We start from the raw sequence: 24,732 nt of genomic DNA on the forward strand, positions 1-24,732 counted from the left end.
TCCCTATTGTCTGGTTTTGAAGGCCTATAACGCCTTCATCATCCTGTTCGGATCAGTTTAATACTATTTTGTTGTGTGTGAAGATATGTACAACTATTTAGAAGAAAGCAAGAAACAATATGATAGCCAGTGAGATTCTTGCTTTGAAATCTGTGTTACTTACATTGTTTTCTTCTGATCTACTTTGTTCTGTTTTGTTCTGTTTAGTTTTACTCACTTTAAAATAAAATTTTAAAAAATGAAAAGAAATAGAATTGCTTTCAAGTTGACTTATCCTGGGTAATTATTTTACTATAATAGAATTCTAAAACACTGATAATCTCAACAATTAAAATATATTTTTATATAGTTTTTATATAACTATATATACATATATGCTTTATAATACAATATAATATAACATTATGTGTGGCACATAGTATAGTAATATGTTAATATTGGATTTTTAAAAGTTGTGAGTTAAAAGAGACTATGATTGTTACGATGTTTTATTTTTAGGAGGATATCATTGGCCACTCCTCGGCAGCTTTATAAATCTTCCAATATGACTCAGCGCTGGCAAAGGAGAGAAATTTCAAACTTTGAATATTTGATGTTTCTCAATACGATAGCAGGTAAGACATCTCATTATTTTAGTTCATAATGTTTGTATTCATCAGAAATATTGGTAATGATTGATGTGATACTTTTTTCTCTTTGAAATTCAAACATAGCATTAGAATAAATATAAAAGTACTTGCATTAAACTTTATCAGAAATTGTAAAGCTAATACCAAGATCTTAGATGCATTTATTGTTGAAGGGGCTTTTCTTTGCTCTCCTTCTGCCATTTCCTTTGCTGACAGCTTGGTCTGAAAGTTTATTAGAATCAACAAAACATTGCCAGAGAGTGTCTGGAAATAATAATGGGAAAATGTAATTTCACTACTTTGTCATTCTCAGCAATAGCAGCAAGACAGAAGAATTTTAACAAGAGGATTCTGTCTAGTATAGCTGTCACCTGGATTATGGCATGATTAGGTTACAGCATCTTTTTTTTTAAATCTTCATATAAAAATAAAAATCAGATTATATTTTCTAAATGATAAGTAACTGCCATCAATCTCAGTGTTTACTATCCTTGTAAATTAAAAGGAGGTAGTATAGTGGCTTTGTTTTTTGTTTTTTTGGTTTTCTTTTTGCTGTATCAGTGGCTCTCAGTGGTTAAATACATGTCTAGAAGACTAAACTGCCTCATTCTTTTTTGTTAAATTGAGCTCCAAAAGCCCTTATTCATATTGAATTACTGTGTTTGCTTCTATAAATCAGTTATACAAAAACTTTTTACAATGAAATGCACTTAGCCACATAATGTGTTTGCATACAGTTTTTGTTTTGTTATGAATGAATACTTACAACCCTGAAGTTAGAGTCATGTTCTGCTCTGAATAGCTTTAAAAGGACAATTACACAATAATTTTATATTTTAGTCTACCATATGTACGAATGTAGGCATGATAGTCATATTAAATATGGATGATGTAGAAACATTAAACAAGCAGGAGAACATGACTCATTAACAAAAAGGGATAATGTTATTTGAAGTGTTACAACGTTTTTGGAGTTTCATGTTAATATTTTCATATATACACGTACATGCATTCATGTATTCATATATTCTTTCATATCTCGGAAAATTTTCCTTAAAATTAACAGAAATACGTTATACTGTTTTAACTAGCACATTATATATAGAGAGCACATATTATATATGTATATAATGTTATATAATATATGATATATATATATAATGTGCTAGTTAAAATAGTATGTATAAAATATGGGTATAAAATATCAATAGAATGAACTTTAATACTTGAAACTTAAGGAACTTAGTTGCTTTTGCAGTAATCCCTTGGTATCTGAGGGGACTGGTTCTGAGATCTCCACCTCACCTTGTATGTATCAAAATCCGCCAACATTGAAGTCCTTTACATAAAATGATACAGTATTTGTCCAATATATACACATTCTCCCATGTAGTTTAAATATCTCTAGATATTTATAATACTTAATACAATTTGAATGCTATATAACATAGTCATTATACTGTATTGTTATAAAGCAATTATAAGAAAAAACTACATGTTAAGTCATACATTATTTTTATATATATATGTTTGATACATGGTGTGTTGAATGTTTGGATTCAGAACATGCAAATAAGGAGAGCCAACTCTACTTAGGTAAACAGCGTTAATAGCAGAAGAAATGTAAGTTTCAAAGGCAAAGAGGAGAGGGAATCCAAGATTGGCCATCTTTGTGCCCTAAATCATAACCTGCATTTTCATGTTCTACTTCTTAGATGTTTTATCTTTCACAGTAATGTTTAACGTATTTTCATCTATCATGATAATTGATGTGTTTGGTATTATACCACCTTGTTTGGTGTTATGTTTTTAATATTCATTGTTGTTGTTTTGCTTTTTGTATTTTGGTTTGGTTTGGTTATTATCATAGTAATAATTTTGTTTTGTTTTGGTACTGGAAATTGAACTCAGGACCTTGCACTTGCCAGGCAGGCCCTGTGCTACTGAACTATGTCTCTGGCCCCCACATTAATAATTTTTGCCAACCTCCATAGTGATTTTGAATGTAGGCATCTTTTATTAGTTCTCCTAGGGATATGTTTACATTTTTAGAAATCTGTTATACTGTATCTCTGATTCTTAACACAAAAATGAATAATTTGTAATCTCTCCTATATGAAATTAAAAATTTAGTTCAACTTTATCTTTATTCATTGCTTATCTTTACAAATATGATTTGCCAGCCAGAAGTCAGATCAACTCCTCAGTTTTTGAGTCCTATGCCTTCTGCTTATTTAACATTTCAACCTATTAAAAATTTATTCTTCATGCAATGTAGTATTTTCAGCTGCATGCTTCTTTACCTGGTTTCTCAGGACAATATTCTTTTTACATTTGGTTGCCTCGTGTTTTCTATATTCCCTGTGTCAAGTTCAGTATTATGTATTTTGAAAGATGTGTTAAGACTCAGTGACTACCATTAATGAAGTTTATGCTGTGTTGTATTTTCCCTCTTGGCTGTGCCAGCTGTTTGGGGCTGTTAGATATAAAAACTGGAAAACAGGGTGACATCTCACTTGCAGTTCACTCCAGTCTAGCACACAGTTATATTAAATGGCTCTACTTTAGATAGGACGGGATTCTCTCTACCCTCCTGATAGTGTTCTCCAGGTCGTTGTTTCAAGGGACTTGTCCAGTTGCCATCTCTCCCCAGTGCATTTTACTCAGGTTAACTAGATTTCCTACAGTAAGGTACAGTGCCACCTATAACTACCACCCATTTCATGCTCTTGCTTTCTGGGAATCTCTTTGTCTGAATCTGGATAGAGATAACATTCTAATCCCTTCTAAAAATTGTATCTGAACAATATAGAGGCCTTTGTATAGCTTTGTGTGTCTGAGCTAGAGTTTATAGACCATAAAGAAATTTTAAAGTGTTTTCTTTTCTTTGAATCGGTGGGACCTGTTTCTGTTGTTGACGTAAAGAATGTACAGCTCTTCAAAATTTTTAAAAGAATTTCTTAGGTACTTTATTTACAATTGTTAAAACCAAACTAAAGCAATTAGACAAAAAAAAAGTGTAAAACAGAGGCTTAGATTTCTTGCAAGCTAGATATGTTAAAAAAAAAAACTATACAAAAATAAGAGAATGTTTTAAAACAACTGATGTGAAGACCTGAATAACTTCTATAAGTAGTGAAAGCTGTAACAGCTAGCAGAGGAGGAGAATTTAAAAATGTGTTTTGGGAAAAATGAAGAGTAGAGGTTTTCTCATTTCTGTCAGTTGTATATGTAGAATGCATTTTGTAAACAGAAGTATCATACTTCAGCTGGATCACAGAATAATAAAAAATATTAGAAGTATGGGTCATTCCCCAACAGTAAAGAGGCTTGTAGAAATTGGACTATTTTTTTTGGACTGGGGGATCGAACTCACGACCTCGCGCTTGCCAGGCAGATGCCTAGGAACGTCAGCCTACTTTTACAGTGAGAGAAACACAATGTGGAGCTTTAGCAAAGTTAAAGTGATACTTATATGTCACATGAAGTAGTTTAATGTTAGAACTATGAAGTCGGTATGACAGAAGTGAAGATGAAATGTCAGTTTGCTCATTCTTTTAGTAGTTACTGCATCCTTACTGTGCATCACACTCTAATTTGCACTGACTACAGAAGCAAATGTGTATGCTACCTTTGAAGAGATCAGTGTCGTCTGAAAAACTGTTGTATACACCAGCAGTTCCGGTTAAAAGTGCTGACTACTGTAACAGGAGTGTATTTGAAGTCATTACTCATAACTGAGGGATCAGAAAGCTTCTTATAGATGACATTTCAATTGGGACTTGAAATATAATCAAGAAAGCACTTCAAAAACTAATCAAAAGGAAAATATGGGCTGGAGACTTAGTTGAGAGTAGTGGCAGTGCAGTTGGCCTCAAGTGAAAGAAGCAAGTGACACTATGGATAACGTCAGTACTGTGTATTACACTGTGGATAAGGTACAAAAGCGTGAGCCACTGTGAGTTGTGCTGGTTCATTGGTTCTCAGCGTATGGCTCGTCAGGCAGCGCCCATGCCACCTGGGAACTCATTAGAGTTACAGATTGCTAGACCTACCGTCAGGAGCTGAATCTGCTACTTGACTTTCAGTATCACTAAGTGCTTTAACTGGCGCTGAGGCAGTAAGTTTGGTCAGCATTGCTCTAGTCATTTAAGATCTAATTATCAGAACAAAACTTGCATATAAAACATTTCAAACATACGATAAAATATGTAATTAAGTACTCGAGTTTAGAGACATGAGAGGGTAGTGTGACATAGTCTACTCAAGAAAATCTGCAAAGAGCCTCTGCTGTGGTGGCCTGCCCCTATAATCTCAGCACTCAAGAAGCTGAGGCAGGAGGATTTCTGCAAGTGTGAGGCCAGCCTGAGCTATCTAGTGAGTTTGAGACTAGCCTGAAAAAAAAACGAAAAGCTTCATAAAAAGATGAATTTAATTCTTTAACTTTTTAATTATCTAATTATTTAATCCTTTAATTCTTCAAGGATTTTACTAGGCATCAATGACCATCCACATAAAATGAATATAAGTAGGATGACAGTAAAAAAAATGAATATAAATTTCCTAAAATATTTCCCTAGATAGATTTCTATTAATTCCTCACTTATCATCCTGAAGTTCTAAGTGGGAGTAGCATCGTACACTGAGCAGAAGTGCTGAATATCTGACCAATGGCTTTATAGAGAAGTTTTACACAAATCAAGGTTAAATTTTTCTTAGAACTGTAGTTAGAAATGCCTGTTTCCATGAATTGTGAGAAGTAATATTTTTCCATTCATGTTTTCTTACTAAAATAAATAATCCAAATACTACTTTATTAAATCTTTGCATTATTCCTTCTTGAAAAATTTTATTGATTGATAACATTCAGAAAAAATGCTAAATAGTAGTTAATGTTTATTATAGGACTTATAACATGCCCATCAAATGATAAAGCTGAGGGCTTTGTGTGTATTTCCACATTTAATTCCAGCAGCAGCCTCAAGTGGTAAGTTCTGTTCTTACCTAACCTTCACAGATGAGGAAATGAAGGACAGAGTAGTTAAACAATGTACCCAGCTCGTAGCATTGAGAGATGATGATGTCAGATTTGATCACTGGTAGTCTGGCCCCAACCAGCTGCCACTGGCAGAAAAAGCCTCCATACATCCACAGGATGCCTGGAGTTGGGATAGTAATTATTCAGTTTTTTGTTGTTGTTGTTTTGTTTTGCTTTGAAGGAAGGCGGCCAGGCTTTACTTAGGTATCTCCTCTCTGAGGTCACTGTAGGAAAAACCATGAGATAGAGAGAAATGAGCATTATCTTCTGATGGTAGGGACTTGCAGAGAGAGACTCGGCTGACCATCCCGGCCATCAGTGCTCCCAGCAGCCACTCTTCCTATTCCTCAGACTTAAGCACATTGGAGTCAGACTTGTGAAAACACAGATCTTTGGGCCTCTGCAAGTTCTGACTCATTAGCTTTGGGGTGAGACACAAGAATTGGCATTTCTGTGCAAGTATTTACTTGATGCTATTGCCCCTGATCCAGGATCGCACTTTGGGCATGGCTCCTCCTTACCTGTATTCTTTGAAAAACATTTCCACACATAACTTTGTGAGTCTTATACAGCACTGTCTTTGCTACATATTTTAACACGTAAGACTGTCTCCTTATCATAGTATGTCTATATCTCATCTTCACAATGAGATTATCAGGTTACTAAAAGGAAAAGCAATTTTGCTCAGTGAATATTAATGAAATTAAACTGATTTAATGTTTATGCTTTGTAAGGGTTTGCATGATTTGTGTCATTTACTGTGAACATTTACTGGAATTGCTGAATTAAGGATTTTTGAAACCTCCAGTATTAAAAAGAATAGTTGCAGAATTAGAATTTGATTGAAAAGATGAAACAATCTTTTCTGTCTTCATACTGTAAAAAGTTTAGGTCAATACCACTTAATAGAGTTCACATTTTTGGTTTATATTTTGATCACTGTCTTATATTCTCAGATTTATCTTTCTCCCCCAATATTATTTTAATGTGAAATACAAAGTACATTTTATGAGTTATATCTTACTCTCTTTCCCTTAGTTTCTCTCACATTTTACTTTTTTCCTTTCAGACGCGTTAAAAACAACTCTATAAAACATATGGCAGCAGTGTTCTGATGCTAATGCATATTTTGACTCTCTCCCTCTCTCTTTCTCTCTCTCTCTCTCTCTCTCTCTCTCTCTATATATATATATATATATATATATATATTTATATATATATAGTGTGTATGTGTGTGTGTGTGTGTGGCTTGTATAAGGACACACATATGTACATAATAGCACATTTTCCTTTGTATAGTATATATATATAAATGTAAATACTATATAATATATATAAAAATATGTAGTATATATACTATATATATTTATACATATAAATATATACTATAAATATATAGTATATATATAAATACAAATTTTCCTCTCTATAGTAAAAAGCTTATGAAATATTCACAGCCATATTGTTAAAAGATATTCACATAAAAACCTGTAAATGAGTTTGTGAATCATATTTTTCCCTTATTGTATTAAGTAAGTTTAAGAAATATTCACTTGGACAGCTAGGAATGTGGAAAGGTATAATTTGAAAAATTGTAAGCCTAGCCATAAGCATTCCATTTGACATTTTGACTATTTTTCTGTTTTTCCCTTTCTGTGGGTTATCATTGGGAATTAGCTACACATACAGAATCTACTTTTTCCACTTCATAAAATACCCTCTGAAGGCTTGGTCTTTAAAAGTGTACGAGAGTCTAATTTGAAACAAGGCATCATGTATTAACTGATTTTTTAAATACTTGAGTTTTTTCACAGAACATTGAAGTTTGGAAGATTATATGAAAGAAGTTTAATGATACTTAGAATTCAACTAAAAATGTAATTTCAACCTTTAATTCTCATACTTGACCTGATTTCTGTTGACCATGTTCTGAAAGATACAACCCTATGCCTCAATTTTATACCTTATTAAATAATAGTAGGAGAAAGATGTCACAATTTGGCGTTCTTGAATTTATTAAAAAAAAATACCCTGGAGTGATTGCTAGCTAACATAGATTTGAATAAAGGATCCTGTTAGACTTGAGAATTTTTTAAGGTTTTTGAATGGTTTTCATATGATCAGCTAATGAATTCAGCACAACTTCCCCAACCCCAACCTTTTTCTCCTGTTTAGCATTTTCCACTTTTTTACTCTGTGATGAACAAGCGCTCCCTAGTTAATTATGTATATATTTAGCTACTGCATGTGTTGGGCTTATTATTGTCATCTAATTAGATGTAACTTGAACTGCTTGCTTCTAGAAAAATCATTAAAAATTCTTTCCTAATGACCTAGAGATGACAAAATGTCTGTAAAGTGTGAAGAAGCAGACAAGCACAGGAACATCGCTCTTAAAGCGTGTTAATCCAGATGCTGCAATCATCTAATTAAACAATATTTTGCTGTCATTAACATTTTCACCAAGGAATTGAAGTTATAATTTCTTTGTCAGCTGTCTCTAGATCACTTTACCTTCAAAACTAAAGCGCCATATAAGAATATTAAATTGGATGGTTTAATTAAAAAGTTTTTTTTTAAATGAAGAAACATCCACTGCTTCTGAGATCTCATTTACTGTGCTTCACTTTTATTGTTTGAGTAGATTAGTGTCATAGGCTTGCAATACTTAATATTCACCTTCTAGGAAAGCCCTCATCCATGTGGTTTTATATATTGTATATATATACATCGCTATATATATTTAGCATATATGTAAGTACTGTATTTATCACTAGTAGGAAAGGAAAGACTAGTGATTACAGAACAAGTGTATTTATTAAATATCAACAATCCTCAAAAAAGAAAAGAAATCAGTTGCTAAATAAATATTTAGATATGCCAGAACCTAAAAGATACTACTTGGAAATAATTTTACTTTTTGAACAATTTAATAAACCAACTTTTATTCAAAAAAGTGTTTACTAAAATAAAAGAATAATGCTAATTCATCAAAACTTATGAATGTAAAACCCCAGAGTACTACTTAATCAATCTTTTTCTTTCACGTGACATTAAATACACTGTGAAGTTTAAATTTAAATAAAAATATATACTGACATCCTGTTAGACCTTTGTGGAAATTTTTATTAAAAACAGGTTATAATTACATTTATTAAGTTTATTCCAGTTTAAATGATGCTGTAAAAACTCTAATAATTTAAATATTAAAATCTCCTTAGCATTTACTTTTAGAGAATACTTCAAATATTATTAAAAGTGACTTTCAACAAGGCAGGACAGATAGTCATGAATTAGGACTATAAGCATAATATCTTGTATGAGTGTATTTTTTGGTGAATGTGTGTTTTAAAAATGATGCTTTTCTTCCTTTGTATTTTTGCTCAAAAATGGTAACTTTTTTTATTAGTAGCTTATTTTTATTAAATGACTATCAAATATGGTATCTATTTTATATTACTTGCATTCTATACAAATACTTAAATAGTTATAAATTGGTTTTTAAATTTGTTTTATTTTGACAGGCATATCTTATGATATGTTATAAAACATCATACAAATTTTAAAAACAAAGTAAAATCTAATTTTCATGTATCATTTCATATATATGGTAACGACATTATTCTAGAAAATGACAAATATACTGACAGGTCGATTTTATTATTAAATTTACAGATTTTTAAGTAGATCAGTTCCCAAGAAAATGGCAGAGAAATAAATTTTCCAGGTCCCACTTAGAATCCTAGAAATACCTCTGCCTAACCAATTTATCCTCTATGGATATATTAACATATAAATAAATAATAAAAATAACCAGGTGTCCCAGGTTAGCGTGTATATGAACCATCAGTAATCAAATTTGAAGTTTAGAATTTTACAACTTATATTTTAAAACAATGGTAGTACTCAAGCAGTACATTTTTCATTCACAAAAGAACTCCAACTCTTGGTACACCACATATACCATAACATAGCATAGATGCAAACATTATATTGTTCATCATCAGGAAATGATGCCGATTCCTGTAGCAATTTGTAAATGTAACTAAGAGAGCTACAGTCTGAGTAAGAATTAGGTATAGTAATAGTGCTAGTAAGAAAAATATGAATTTAGATAGATTTCAACTGACTGCAACATTTTCCTAGGTTAGCATATATATTCCCAGTGCTGTTCTTACACACACTCCAATGCCTTTGCAAAGTCCTCACCCTGTACAGAGAATATTGTGTGATTCTTTTTTACTTAGCTTATGTTTGTTCATCTTTTAAAATCTGGCTAATTTTACTCCATTTTATCATTTGTGTATTCATTATGTCAACAAACATTTCTTGATAGTGTATACAACACACACAGATTTTTTTTAAAAAGCAAAATGGTTCAATATGTGCATCCGTAAGTAAAGAGGAGACCAGTAAGCCATGACATGTATTAGATATAACTAGGAGTCTGTCTGAATGTTATGGTGGGAGAACAAAGGGAAGCCCTAACCAGATTCTCCCCTCTTCTCTGTAAGTGCAAAGTGGAAGCAATATTGTATACAGTACATTTTGTTCCTTCGTAATATATTGTATACGTATCCATATACAACACACACCCACATCATCTTACACATGCAAAACAATATGGAGGTTTGTTGTAATTACACAGAGTTTCAAATAATATACAGATAAAGCTAACCAATAAAAGATTTGTTACATAAATTAATTTGGTTCAATGCTTACAGTACCTAACTCTACAGAATGTGAGCAAAGGGACACACACTCAGAAGCCCAGTTCTCTGAAACTTCACCTAACACTTTGCCTGTCTTCTGCTGACTGTAGCAAGGATAATGTTACAGTAACAGAAGCAGATTTCTGTCAGCCAGGGATCCTAGAAGTTATTCTTCTGAAATGCAGCAGTTGAATTATGTTTTATAGGCTAGAACTTACTTCGTAAACAATTAGTGTGTACAAACATTTGTATCTGTTTTTCCCTACTAGGACGGACATATAATGATCTGAACCAATATCCCGTGTTTCCCTGGGTGTTAACAAACTATGAATCAGAAGAACTGGACCTGACTCTTCCAGGAAACTTCAGGGATTTGTCAAAGGTAACTTGTAAATAAATAGAAGGCAGCTTTCTCCACAAGACTGTAGTTTAAAGGTCATGTAAGAAATGTAAAATTAGCACAAAATGAGATGATGGATCTTTTCTGTGCTGTAGCATGTAATGAGGCATATTATTTTTGTCTATAACACACACACACAAACACACACACACACCCCTTTTAAATATCTAGTCTTAAGAGATACATAGGAAGTTTAATACTGAAAAGAAAAAGAGATCAAAAGAAAGTCAAGGGTCTGTTTTGATACAAGAGATATGGCCTTTAAAAATGGTAAGAAAAGGAAACATAATAAAATAAGAAATAAAAATCAAATGTAGGGGTAGTTCACCTCTTTGTCAAGAGGGAATTTAAATAGGACAGTAAACTACTTGAAATGTAGTAAAGAACTAAGAACTACCTTAAGCCAAAAAGGTGATAGCCTCTAAATTGTGTGTGTGATGTGGTGTGTTTTAGTCTCAACTATATAGTGACCTTAGGGACTCACAAGAAAGTCTCTATAATTACCTCTGTTTTCTACCAGACTTTATTATCTGATTTAGGAATCCATAGAAGGTTAAAAGGCATATGTGCATATGTGTGGTTTTCTGGAGAAAATGTAAGGAGTTCATGAACAAGGCTGTATCAGTCCTTTGAGTCAGGCAAGCATCATTGCAGCCAATTTAAAATTAATCCCCTAGATGGCTTTTAACTCAGCATACCTTCGCCAGCCACTTCTCTTGTCTTTGAAAGCTAGGTCTGTCCACATTGAAATTCTGTATTCTGCCATGCTAGCTGTATTACCTACAGCCAATTTCTCTTAACCCATATGTAACATAAGAATAACAATACTTGTTATGGTCAAGGGCCACGTACATTTAAAGAACCTAACATTGCCGGTAAGTGCAAGGTTCTGAGTTCAATTCCTAGTAAAAAAAAAACAAAAAAAAACTCACATAGTTTGTGGCGTATACAAATATTTCATGAGCATATTAGTTATTATTATTACACATGAAATATTTCCTGGTCAGTTTTTGAAGGCTGTTACTAATTTTTTGATATTCTAATATGTCATTCACTCTGTAGCTCTTTTATTTTACATAACTTGCTTATCAAATTCTAATTAGTAGCTCTTTCTAATTTTAGTCGTGGTATTACGAATACTAAAGGGACATAAATTATCAGTTAGCCAACATTTTAAGGTTCTCACAGCTAGTTTTAAAAAGTGTTAGCTTTTGAATTCTCATATACTTGCAAATATAGTGGTTTTTCTAGTACAAATCAACTGAACAAAAATATTAAACCATTTACTTGTGCCAGTAATTATTCAGATTCAGGTACAGAGAAACATTATAATTCATGAGACCTGCTCGCGTATTATCTAGATAACAAGAACACTTCCACAAATTATGAAAGGTATTATCTCTGTAAGATCAGGTATTATCTCTCTAAACAAGGTATAACAGTGATTAAGAACAAGAACTCTGAAGCTAGACTGGCTAGGTTCAAATTCGAATTCCATCACTTCTCAGCGGTAGGGTGTTAGACAAAGTTGTTTACTCTCTCTTGGCCTCACTTTCTCTTGTGTGATGGGAATAATATTTGTAATTTTGTGAGGAGTCAAAGAGGTGAAAGAACCAGGCACAGTGTCTGGCACATCAGTCTTCGCTAATGCTGAGTGTTTCTGAGAAGTGTGAATCATGATGGAGGCCGATATGAGCGATCATGTGGTACCACATATATATTATGTTAGCATGCTTACATAATCCACATTTTGAGCATGACTTGATGAGACTGAGGTGTGATCTTTGGGTTTAAAACAAAACCCAATGAATTCATCAGTGTGAGGATGAAAACTATTACACTAGTTCTTTAAAAAAAATCTTGTCTGGGACCAGGAATATAGCAAGCACAGTGCCTGCCTAGCAAACACAAGGTCTTCAGTTTGATTTCTGATCCCCACCCTCAATTTTTTTGTGTGTATGTGTTTTGTGGAACATTAGCTGAAGAGCTGTAGTATGTTAAACAGTATAAAATGGGTGAATATGTGTACACATATATAAGCACATATTTACATATATGCATATAATGAAAATTTATAGAATTGGTTCTCAAGAAACATGAAACACCATATTACAACTTCATAAACTGGTGACTACTCTGGCTGCTCAGTTTTTTTGAAATAAAGAGGTTCACTTGCTTTGAAGTCCAGCTACATTATCATAGTGATAGGAAACTTACACACCAGTATTTCTTGCCTCCAGTTATTTATTCAGTTATTCAGTTATTCAGTCAACAAGTACCACACACTCACTGTCTGCCAAGATGCTTTCCATACTTCCATACTGGATAGAAACAGCACAGTGGTGAACAAAACATATTTACAGCGTCTTGGAAGGAATTCAGTCCTAAGCAAAGGTGAGCACTTAAGTTAACCGAGCGTGAGGCCAGCCTTGAAAACATAGGCACACCGGGGACTGTACCACACTGGCCTTCTGGGCAGGCACAACTACTGAGACATTTGAACTCCAGTGTTCCTGAAGCACTAAATCAACCAAAGCAAAGATGGCACTCATTATGATTATACAGATTATAGAAGACATCTGGTAAAATATTTGCTAGTAATAAAACGTTTTTAGTTTATTCATATAGAAAAGATTGGATCAATTAGAGTAGGAAGTTAGTAAAGTAGCTGGAAGATGTAAATACTCTTCAAGTTTCCTGAGCTTATTTGCTTGATATGTATTTCCTTTTGCAGAGGTTCTCCTTTCATGACTCACATATGGTTTTCTAACTTTATATAGTGTTAAATAAATATAGAGGTATAACCAGAGGGAGCCTAAATAAATTAGGCAACATAAACACAAACTATACTTTTGCAAACATGGAATCCTTCAGTTATGAACAGTTGAATTCACAAGCTCGTAAAAGATAGAAAGCTTTTACTTCCCCTTCTACTGTATTCCATGCTTTAGTCATTTGTTCTTCATACTCTGTCACATTAACATGATAGGAAAATGGTAGCAAATTAAAGTCTCTTGATATGTTAATAAATTACTCTTGCATTATTCCCATGCTTCATTGGATTTCTTAATAGGAGCTTCTTATAAATGGTCTAGAAACCCAAGACTATTTGTATAAACGATTAATAAACAAGATTTTAATGTATGAGAATATATCTTATTGTATGCCTAATGGGAAAAATGACATTTGAAAAAAACCTACTGTAGCACAGTATTATTGAAGAGATGCCTTGTCAGAGGTATGTAAAATTCCTGTTACGTATAATCAGTACTTCCTATGAAGGTTTTAACAGAGAATTTGTTACATTTCAAAAGATCAAGGAAGAGTTAGAATAATCCCCTACTGTGAACCAGAATTAATCTTAAGATTTTTAGCAACAAAAGCAGTTGTTTCTAAACAAAGATTGGGAGTCCTGATGCTAACAATAAATCATTTGTAGCATTGGTTATTTCAGTTAACATTTGGAGCCCCAAATAATTTTATATTCTTGGATATATAAAGAATTAAGAATCTGTAGAATATATAATAATTGAAATTGAATATTTTTTTCTTTACACTACGATGTTATGCTGGCACCATGAAATTTTGTGTTGTACTAGCACCTTTTGAGTGAAAGTTCCACAAAACTCAGCTCAAATTGGTTTGAACAGTAAATCAATGCTATGATTCTTAAAACTGAAAAATGTAGAAGGTAGTTTGGTTTTCAGGAAATCTTGCTGCAGTGGTTCAGATAACAGCCCCAAAGACCTTCTTCTTCCCATTGTTCTTCTCTGGTTTCAGCTTTTGTGACTCATACTCCTCATCCAATAATAGCCCTTTAGGATACTCCATTTAGTAGCAAAGTGATTACAGTGGCTCCTACCTCACGTCGTATCATCCAAAAGCAAAGAGCAAATTAGACCTGCTAGCCTTCATGGAGAACAACAGAACTTTCCTTTCTCAGAACTCAACGAGTATGGCTCACGTGTCACTGTGTTACTTAGGGGGATAGGGTGTGCTGTCTAGATCTACAGATAGGATCAGAAATGACATTTATCCATCTGAGAGTTTCTTCTGTGAAGAAGGAAATAGCAAGTAAATTACACATTTGTATACATAAAGCTATTGTGTAACATGAGTTCCGTGAGGTATTAGTAGTAGTTTATATTCTTAACCTTCTCAAGGATTATTTATTATTTAGGAGTAGAAAAAAATAATAGGCAATAGGTTGCTTATTATATACACATCATTGTACTATCCGGACATTAAGTGAAATCAAAATAAACTCACCATGAAATTCATGAAGTTTAAACTTTAAGCTCCTTCAGTTTTTATACCCTTCTTCCTGTACTTTGCTTTTAATTTTCAGTACGTAGTTTTATGTTCATTTTCCTTAGGAGCCTGTTAGTCAGGTTTCCATGTCTGTAACAAAATGCCTGAAAACTTTAACTTAATAAAGGAAAAGGTTAAATTTTGGCTACTTCAGTCTGTGATTACTAGGCCCTGTTACTTCAGTCTGTGATTAAGGCCCTGTTACTTCAGTCTGTGATTAAGGGCCTAAGCAGCTCTATACATCACGGTAAGGATGTGTATCTGGTACACATCCTTGAGAGATCTGGTAACTTCATGGATGCCCAGAATCAAAAAGAAAAAATAGCCAGCATTCCGTACCCTGTCCAAGCCATCTGTCCAGTAATCTACCTCCTCTCCAGTAGCCCCGCCTCCTACAAGTTCTGCCCCTTCCTTGGAGTGTCATGGTCAAGGGATGGAGTCTTTAACTCATGGCCCTTTGGGAAACATTTCAGATCAGAACTATAATAGAGCTTTTCTACAAATGTTTAAATCTCAAATCTCTCAAAACCTGGATCTACCCTCAATGCAAAGGATGGAACAATTCCTTGGGTAAACATGGATGACATCATGAAAGAGACAATGAGAGAGGCACACGGGAGTTTTAAAGACTGAGGTTCACCTGCTAGTATAACATATCATTCCATAGCTGGTGTAGGTCCATAATTCATCAGAAACATATAGTTCTTGCATATTTCTGGAAGACATTCCAACAACACTGACAAACAATGCTTTTCTGCTGCCTGTGAAGGTGGCAGTGGTAATTAGGTATCAAACCCATGAGGTACTCTCGCACTAAACCATGCGTCCAACCCATGGAGTTTTCCTTTCATATTTTTCTTTCTATCATTATTAAAATTAACAAAAAATGGAAGTTCAAAAATGGAAAATGGGAAAATGTGGAGTTTATCCAAAGGTTTATGTTAACTATTGTGCAAACTTAGACGTGTTTTTTTAAGTTCTCTGAACCTGCTTCCTTTTCTTAAAAAATGAATGCGAAATAATGATATGGGGCCTAGGATTTAGATCAGCAGCATAGCCACCTGCCTGGCAAGCGTGAGGTTGTAAGTTTGATCCCTGATACCAAAAAAAGAAAGAAAGAAAGAAAGAAAGAAAGAAAGAAAGAAAGAAAGAAAGAAAGAAAGAAAAGAAAGGAAGAAAGAATGGGATGTTGAAAGAATTAAACGCAGTAATGAAGATAGTATACCTAACTTTTGCAATACCTTAAACAAAAGTAGCATTCAAGGTCTAATACTACAAACTAAATTTTCATAATTATCAGTTGGGGGGACACTATCTTTGACAGGATTGAAAAACATCTAGTTAATTATTATTTTATTCAATTGGCTTATTTTTATTCAAATAAAGTAGAAAGCAGTACCATGCAATAACATATTTTTCATGCAACAATTCTATCCTCTCTTCAATTATCAAAGTAATCAAAATACAGAGGATAAATGTTTATTGAAACTTTTTATCAATAAGATTTACTAGACCTGTCATTTAATCACACATTATAGGTTCAAGTTTTACTTGTTACACATCTGGGTTGTAGGTTATATTTATTGTTTAACATGATGGACAGCAAATAAAGCAAGCTGTCAATGATCTGTCTCTTCAGTACCAGAGATTTTTTCCCCATTTTAAACAGATATTCTTTATGAAGATGGGACTTTGTGGTGAAATATATCTTAAAATAAAATCTATGTCACTACCTCAATTATTTAAATATACTTATATGAACTTGACTCAAATTATAGTGATTACATGCCTTTGACATGAGGCACAGACTTTGCACATTAAAGTATAAATGAAATATTCCTATTTCCCAGTTTTACGCTCTGATAAATGAAATAGTTTCATCACAAGATCAACTGTTAATATTGAGATAAGTGTAAGACATCTCACACACACATTGATTGAGTGGAAAATATATATTTTGTTAACACAGGAGTTGTTTGACTGACAGATGATGATGAGTATAACCATTTACCCAAATTATTATGCCACTTAAAAAGGAAGTGCTAATGCCCACAGGCCTTGAAATGTGATAATGCATGTGGATGCACTGAAGTGTGAATACTGTGCGAAGTCCACCCTCCATACTGCCAAACATCTACCTACCACGTAGAGGAAGTAAAGGTGGTTAGGGTGGAGAATGTGTGGCGTGGATATCGAGGGCAAGTTTCCACAATTGTTTTATGTTTCTTCTATACAGTTAGTTAACATGCAATTAGCGTTAATAATGCTAAAATTTTAATAAAACTATCATGAATGGGTAGAACTACTAAGTGTATTAGTAACTGACTATGATATAAAACTAGAAGTATTAATGCATAAAAATTTAATCGTGATATTTGCCGAAAACCTACTGCCAAATTTGAAATGTTTGTCTATATAGATGTTAAATACCTCCTTTACATACAATCCACAGAATTCTAAATTGTTTGCTAGGATTGCTTGTGTGGCAGTGTTGCAAAAGTACTATTTTAAGGACAAAGTTGATTGGCAGTATTTGGATGTTTCATACATATGAATAAAATTAAAAATTTTATTCATTCCCTAATCTTTCACTACATAGAGTTGTCATCTACTCTGTCCCAGGCACTGGAGACATAAAGTAAGACTTTTTCCATAACTTAAATAATTTATAGGTAATCTTAATCTACCTAGTAGCAAGTTATGCTATTTTCTTTCTACATGAAAGGAAGGACAAACCAAGAAACAAACAGACAAACAAAAAGATCAATTCACAGACACCAGGGTAGCCAGAAATAATGCTTGTTGAAGACATCATAATGTGATACAAAGTCTTCCGGATATTTACAGAGCTTCCAAACCAGTCCTAGGCTCCAGCTGCTTATACTAAGTATCCCCTTACTCTTTTTTTTGGTCCTTTACATTGAGCCACTTGTCCTACCTTGCACAAACGGAGTCAAAATTACTGGCTCAGGTCTGCTGTGCTTTGAAACATTTGGAAAGTAAGAGGCCTAGGAACACTGTCTAGCAGGCTCTTAGGAGAAAACTTAGGAACAAGAAGAGGATGCTTCGTGTGCTTCTACTTCATCAGCCATAGGTCGCCTAACATCTAACACAGCATCATTTCATGGTCATACTAGGCCAAGGCCAGTGTCTTTTAACCTTGCTTTAAAGCTGAGATAGAGAATTAATGAGCTAATCTTAAAGCCAATTTGTAGCCTCATCATTAACCTTCTGCTTCATCCTTACAAAACTTTTAGAACTGATAAAGGACAATTTCATTAACTCCACTCTTTTTATGTGAACATGTTTACTTTTCACTAAGATATTTAAAACTAATTTTCTTAGGAATTATTCTGCAATGATAGCCAACATTTGGCAGACACTTACTGTATGCAAGAACTGCATAGATTTCTTCTTTTGCCCTCACCAGCCTTTTACAATATACTGGTTATATAGCTTCCATTTTCTTTTATGTGCTACCTATTATTTCTCTACAATAGGTGGGTAGGATATATTAAAAAAATAATTAGCCTAGCAATTAATTTTTCTCAGAGATACCTTGCACTTTCCTAAATGCCTTAGAAATTTTTATAAGCTACCAAAAAATAAAAGCTCTGTAATACCAGACAGGAGAGAAATCTTGCAAAATACTCCGTGAAATGAATAGCTTTGTACATGAGGTATAAGCAAAAGAAGAAAGAATGCAGCAGGTGAGCCTCCACATCTCCAAAGCTAACACACCTGTGAATAGATTTTGCTGATCAAAATGCAACTGAGGGGCAAAGATTACCTTTCTTCATAATGCAGTCAATTGTGTTATTCTACCATATGAGAAAGCTAAAAAGAAATACACTCAATTATAGCCAGCAAAATATAAACTTCATCCTTCCTTTTAGTAATGCTTCATTATTCCAGGTTTTATTCCTTATAAGCAAATCAGTAGGGTGCATAAAATTCCAAATCCACTTAGCACAACACAGTTTTCATACATGTAAAGACCAATTTTCAAACTCATCACTTCAAGCATTCTTATCTATAAGAATAACACCAAACACAGCATAAGAAAGAACATAGATTTGAAATATGTTACTTTCATTTTCTGTACTGTTTAGTTAATTTTGACTTTCTGTTTTGAAAATGTTCAAACACAAAGGGAAGTACCAATAACTAGGTATTATGATTATTGATGCTATATCATCTTTTTTTTACTGAAATGTATTAATGTATATTAAATATATTATACTTTATCCTTAATTCTCAGTATGAAACATAACACTACCTATATAATCACATTATTATGATACTTAACAAGATTTATAATAATGTCCTAATATTATCTATAGTAATATTTACATTAAAAGTTGTCCAATTATCCCCCAAGTGTTTTTTTAAATTGATTTTTTTTCTGGTAGCAGGGATTGAACTCACACCTCACACTTGCCAGGCAGGCACTTACACCACTGAGCTAAATCCCCAGCCCTAAAAATTGATTTATTCAACGCAAGATTCAGTCAGTGGCCATTCAGTCGCTGATTCCCATCCTACGCGTCTTTTAGACTAGAATGGCTCCTAAGCACGACCTCCACCACTCTACTTCCCAACCCCATTTGTTCATAACATTGATGTATTAAATATAGATCATACCTGCAGAATATATCATCTTCTGAATTTGCTTTTTTTTCCTTAATGTCACTTTAATTTGTTTTAACTGGTAAGGTTTTAATAGATACAGGTTCAGACAAATCAGTGAGGTTTGGTAATAAAAAATATTATTCTTAATACAGCCTTTATTACTAACCAAAATAAAGTTACTGCATTTGATTAAAAATTAAATTTAAAATATTCACATTTGAAAGATATTTATGGCCTATATATGTAGAAAAGCCATGCAAAATTCTATAAATCAGATAAGCCAGTTTTTGAGTGACCAAGGAAAAGAGTAGAAAGGTAAGGCTGAAGTCTCCATCATTCCCACTCCTCGGGGCCAGTAACTTAGTTTATGTAGATTCTTCAGGCATTTTTCTCTGAATATTTAAAGATAAATACAATATAGGATTTTGAGAAACTTTGATAATATTATTTGTTCCTGTTTGTGCCACTGACTTGGTTTCAATTCCAGTGTTATTATTAATTTAACACCACCTACAGCACATGCTTACAGACTCCTTGGAGTTAACTTTCTGCAGTCTCGGTTCATATTTTTCTCATTCTTGAGTGCACTTTGTGACTTTTCATTGTACTTCCCTGAGAATGTGTTTCGTCACCCTGGACTGCAAAGCCATGTGATGTGGCCCCTGCCATTTTCTCAGCTCATCCCATCACCTCTTTGTCTCTTGTACTGCGTTTCAGGCACGGTGTCCTTGTGTCTCTTGGATATGTCATTCAGGCTCTGCTGAGAACCTTGCATTAGCTTTTTGAATTGAATTTTCCTCTTAGTGATGCGTTTTATGCCTCGCTCCTTCCTTCATTCACATCACAACCCAGAGACACTTCTTCAGAAATACCTTCTCTACACCTAATCACTGTTTTAATCATCAAAAGAACACTTACATCTAGTATTTTCTTATTTACCTAGTTGTTTATTTAGATTTCATCTATCTCAGCCTCTATGCATGCTCAGCCATATTTAGGTGGATAAAAACACATACATCTGAGTGCAAGTTTCATGAGAGCAGGGACCTTGTATCTTTATCTTTTTCTAGGGTCTAAAGTAATTTCTAACTCACAATAGATACTCAGAATTTGTTGAATGAATTTATCATGGAATTTTTTTCTGCTTAGCCTTTTTCAATAGATCCCTGATCTACAGCAGTACCTTTTTTAGTGCTTTACTGGATATTTAGACTATTTGCAGTTTTTATTTTGTCATTTCAAGTAACACTGTGAGAGCAATCTTTGTCTCTGATTCTTTCATACTATAAGTTCCTTAGAGTAGAATTGCTGTATCAAAATATGTGTATTTTCTACAAAATTTTACCAATTTGCCTGATAAGAAATATGTGCTGTCTTATACTTTTTACTAAATACTAAGAGATTCCATATTCTCCTACATGTTGGCCAACTCTGAATATTACAAAACTCATTAATTTTTGACAACCTAAATAAAAAGTTTTGGTTTAATATTTTAAAATTTTGTGTATGCTAATAAGTTTGATAAATGCAACAGAAAATCAACTTAAAAATGGCCTTGCTTTAAAATATAAAGTTTTTACTAGGAAATCCAGAGTTTAGTCAGTTGAGGGAAACTGGGTACAAGAGCTCATTTGTATCACCAGGATGCTGCATGTGGGTTTGTGTGCTCCACTAGCTTCTTCTCAGCCAGGACTTTTCGCCTTGCAGCAGGGAGGCCTTTTATAGTGCCATTAGAGAAAGAATTGCAACCAAGTTTCATTAGTTCAACTTGAGTAGTGCATGCATTTTTGCACCAATGGTAATGGCCACAGAGATAGAATATGCTGATTGACAGGTGCAGACCACGTGCCCATCGGGAAGTTAGGTGATGGGGTCAGCCCTTATGTACAAGGTTAACTGAGACTGATTCACAAAAGAAGGACAGTGAATGCTGAACAGGAAAAAAAAAGTGAATACATGCCCATTACATTAGAAGAGTTGGTACTGTTTTTTCCTACAGAGAAATTGGCACAGTTTTCTATGAACTACCTGTTTGCTCATTTATTTATTTGGATTATTCATTAGTTTTATGACTTTTATGAGCTCTTTTTTTTTTTTTTTTTTTTGGTACTGGAAATCAAACTCAGGGCTTTGCACTTGCCAGGCAAGTGCTGCTGAACTACATCCTCAGCCCTAAGAGCTCATTTTTTAAGGAAAATTGCTATGTGCTACAGATACTTTTTGTTTTGTTATTTGTGTTTTTATTTTTTCACTAAACTTTTTGTCCCTAATTCCTACATAGAAGTGTTATGTAACAGAATCACATTACTAAGTCCTCATTTATATTTATCACTCACTGTAAAAGAGCTAAGTACTATCTTAGGTGCTGCGAATTCAGAGATGAATCAAAGATAAGGCATTCCCTTTAAGGGCCAGTCTACTGAGTAAAAAAAAGGTTATAAACTTTCTTAACTGTTACCAGATGGTGTCACGTAAGGCTTCACAGATGCAATTTGAACTACTTCCAAAAGAATGAGTTGAAGTTCCTTGGTTGGCCCAGAAGGAAGGCAGAGAATTTACTTGAGCACAGAAGCATCTGTAGGAATAATTTTCAGAATGATGTCGTGTACTTCATGACAGAAAAAAGAAACAGGCGAGAATTCTTCAGGCCACTTTTAAGGTTTTTCAAACCTTTGATTATTATAATGAGGGAAAACATAATTTAAATATACTAGAAACTAGGATGTGTGAAAAATGTTGAGATAACTAAAAGCTGTACCTGGAAGCCACATAAATCAAATCAGTTGTACCCAACTTCATGTTGTATCTAACATGTAGCTTTAGCTGGTTCTGTAAAGTATTAGCCGTAATCTAGCAATGTGATCTTGATTTGACTTTTCTTCAGCATAAGAGTATTGGGCTAAAAGTCTTGTAAGGGTCCATCCACTCCCAGAGTTCTGTGAGGAAATATGTAGGTACTTAAGAAAGAAAAACAACTCACATCAAGATTTAAATTTCAGATTTACCAGTGAAAATGTAATACAGTGATACAGAAAGAGTACAGGCCTAATGAATTGCTTACTGACCCTAGACACTTAACAAAATCATCCTGGAAAATAAATGTAAAGGTTATGTCTTATACAGATGTATAGTATCATTAGCATTAGAAGCAATAGAAATGAACCCTTCAAAAATATATGTATATAGGAAAAGAATCCTATTACAATGATCATGAGCATTTCTAGTTGTTTGTTGTTATGTATCAAAATTCAATTTAGGCTAGGCATTGTGGCACACTCCTATAATCTGGAGGCTGAGGCAAGAGGATCACTTCGAGTTTGAGGCCAGCCTGAACGAGACAACAAGACCCCTCTCAAAATAATTTTTTTCAATTTAGGATAACTTGACTTGGATCTTCAGTTTGTTCTTGGAAAATTTTATTATTCTTTTTTTAAGAGGAAAAACAATGATACAAAATTTCAAAACAAGGTAATAGGAGGGTTACAATACATTCTTCAATACAATACATATTCTGGCAATAACATTGTTTATTGTTATTGCCAAAGTAGTTGCTCATATTACAAGATACAGGCATGAAAACTTCATCAAACAATATAGGCACAAACAATTCTTTTCAGTGAACTAACAAAATTAATAATCTAACCATCAGAACTTGTTTTATTCTGTTATGGTTGATACATTGTGTCAATTTGAGAAGTTTATACTTTTAAGAGACTCAGCAGGAAGCCAAGATCCCTGCTTTATAAATATCCTCATTCTGCGCAAGAAGGGGACGCAGAGATTTTTTGAGTGCTCCATCTGTCCGAGGGTTAAGGGTAAGGGTGGCCTGCATACATATAAGAGAGGAAAAGAGGCTTGTTTTTCCCACTTTTGCTCTGGCTGCTTCTGCTCGCCACTCCCTTGGAGTGTTGCCCTGTGCCTTGGGGCCAGCTGATAATGCGCTAAAACTGCCACAAACAGTGAGCTAAATAAATCTTTCCTTCGTTTATTTTGGGTGTCCCGTATTTTATCTCAGCAACTAGAGAAAAGTAGCCAAGACATATTCGTGTTTTGTTTTGTTTTGTTTTGTCTTGTTTTGTTTTTTGAGATGGTCTCACTATGCAGTTCAGGCTGACCTTGAGCTCACATAGTAGCCCAGGCTGGTCTTGAACTTGCAATAATCCTCCTGTCTCAGCTTCCCAAGTGCTAGGATTACAGGTGCCACCAGGCCCAGCTCCAAGACATTTTCTTAAAAATTACAATCCACTTTGGTGACATTGACCATTCCTGAAATCAGTCAACATTTGTTTCTGATTTATCAAATCAGTCTAGGTCTGTATAGAGACTTTTCTCTAAAAATTCTTCTAGTGTTTCTATATGTACCCAGTAATATTTTTATTTATATAATTTGTCAGTAATTTTTGCTCATCTAATTTATATACATTTGCACCTCCCACAAAAATGGTTGCTATAATGTAGAAGATTTTTTTCAGTCAGTACATATTAACAATAGAGACCTGTGAGGTTCATTTTGGGAAATAAGTATGTGTGTTTTACATACTGTAATCATTTGCTGTCCCATTACCCCATTCTCCCCTTTCTTCCTCCCACTGATACTTTTCCCTGACTCCAAAAGTCTGTCTCCTACTTTCTAGCAGATGGTTTTAAAGTATTTTTTTTAAATATCATGAAAAGTTCAGGATTAAATGAACAAAATGGGAAGACAGCAAAAGGAAGCCAAAAATGTTAGCACTCAAAGACATAATGAAAAGATTCTTACTAGAATTTATCAAAGTGCAGTCTAAGCAGTACTTCCTCTACTGTGTGTTAACAGTTGTTAAGAAAACAAAAACAAAGATGGAAATATTGGAGCAAACAAATTTAAACATGTCTAAACACCATAATTCTCAGAGCCTTTAATCTACATAAGTATCTGTCAGGATTTTTGTTCCTTATAATAATTGCAAATTTTTTTAGGAAAATAGAGCTTTTTAATGCACTTCAGTCTGAGACAGATTTCTCTCATTGGTC

At 33.7% G+C, this 24,732-nt stretch overlaps 1 protein-coding gene across 10 annotated transcripts in view; it reads left to right on the forward strand.

Moving 5' to 3' along the window:
• Nbea (neurobeachin) overlaps window positions 1–24,732 on the forward strand; it is a 673,150-nt gene that overhangs the window by 565,991 nt on the left and 82,427 nt on the right. For all 10 annotated transcript variants that reach the window (XM_063232848.1, XM_063232849.1, XM_063232852.1 and 7 more), the window contains 2 exons: window positions 499–614; window positions 10,649–10,761. In XM_063232848.1, the coding sequence (XP_063088918.1) occupies window positions 499–614; window positions 10,649–10,761 (229 nt within the window). The remainder of the gene's footprint in view (window positions 1–498; window positions 615–10,648; window positions 10,762–24,732) is intronic.

Source organism: Cavia porcellus, unplaced genomic scaffold, assembly GCF_034190915.1.
Source record: "Cavia porcellus strain 051 isolate PalLab524CR breed Dunkin Hartley unplaced genomic scaffold, mCavPor4.1 scaffold_21, whole genome shotgun sequence".
In the NCBI taxonomy this organism is placed as follows: Eukaryota; Metazoa; Chordata; class Mammalia; order Rodentia; family Caviidae; genus Cavia; species Cavia porcellus.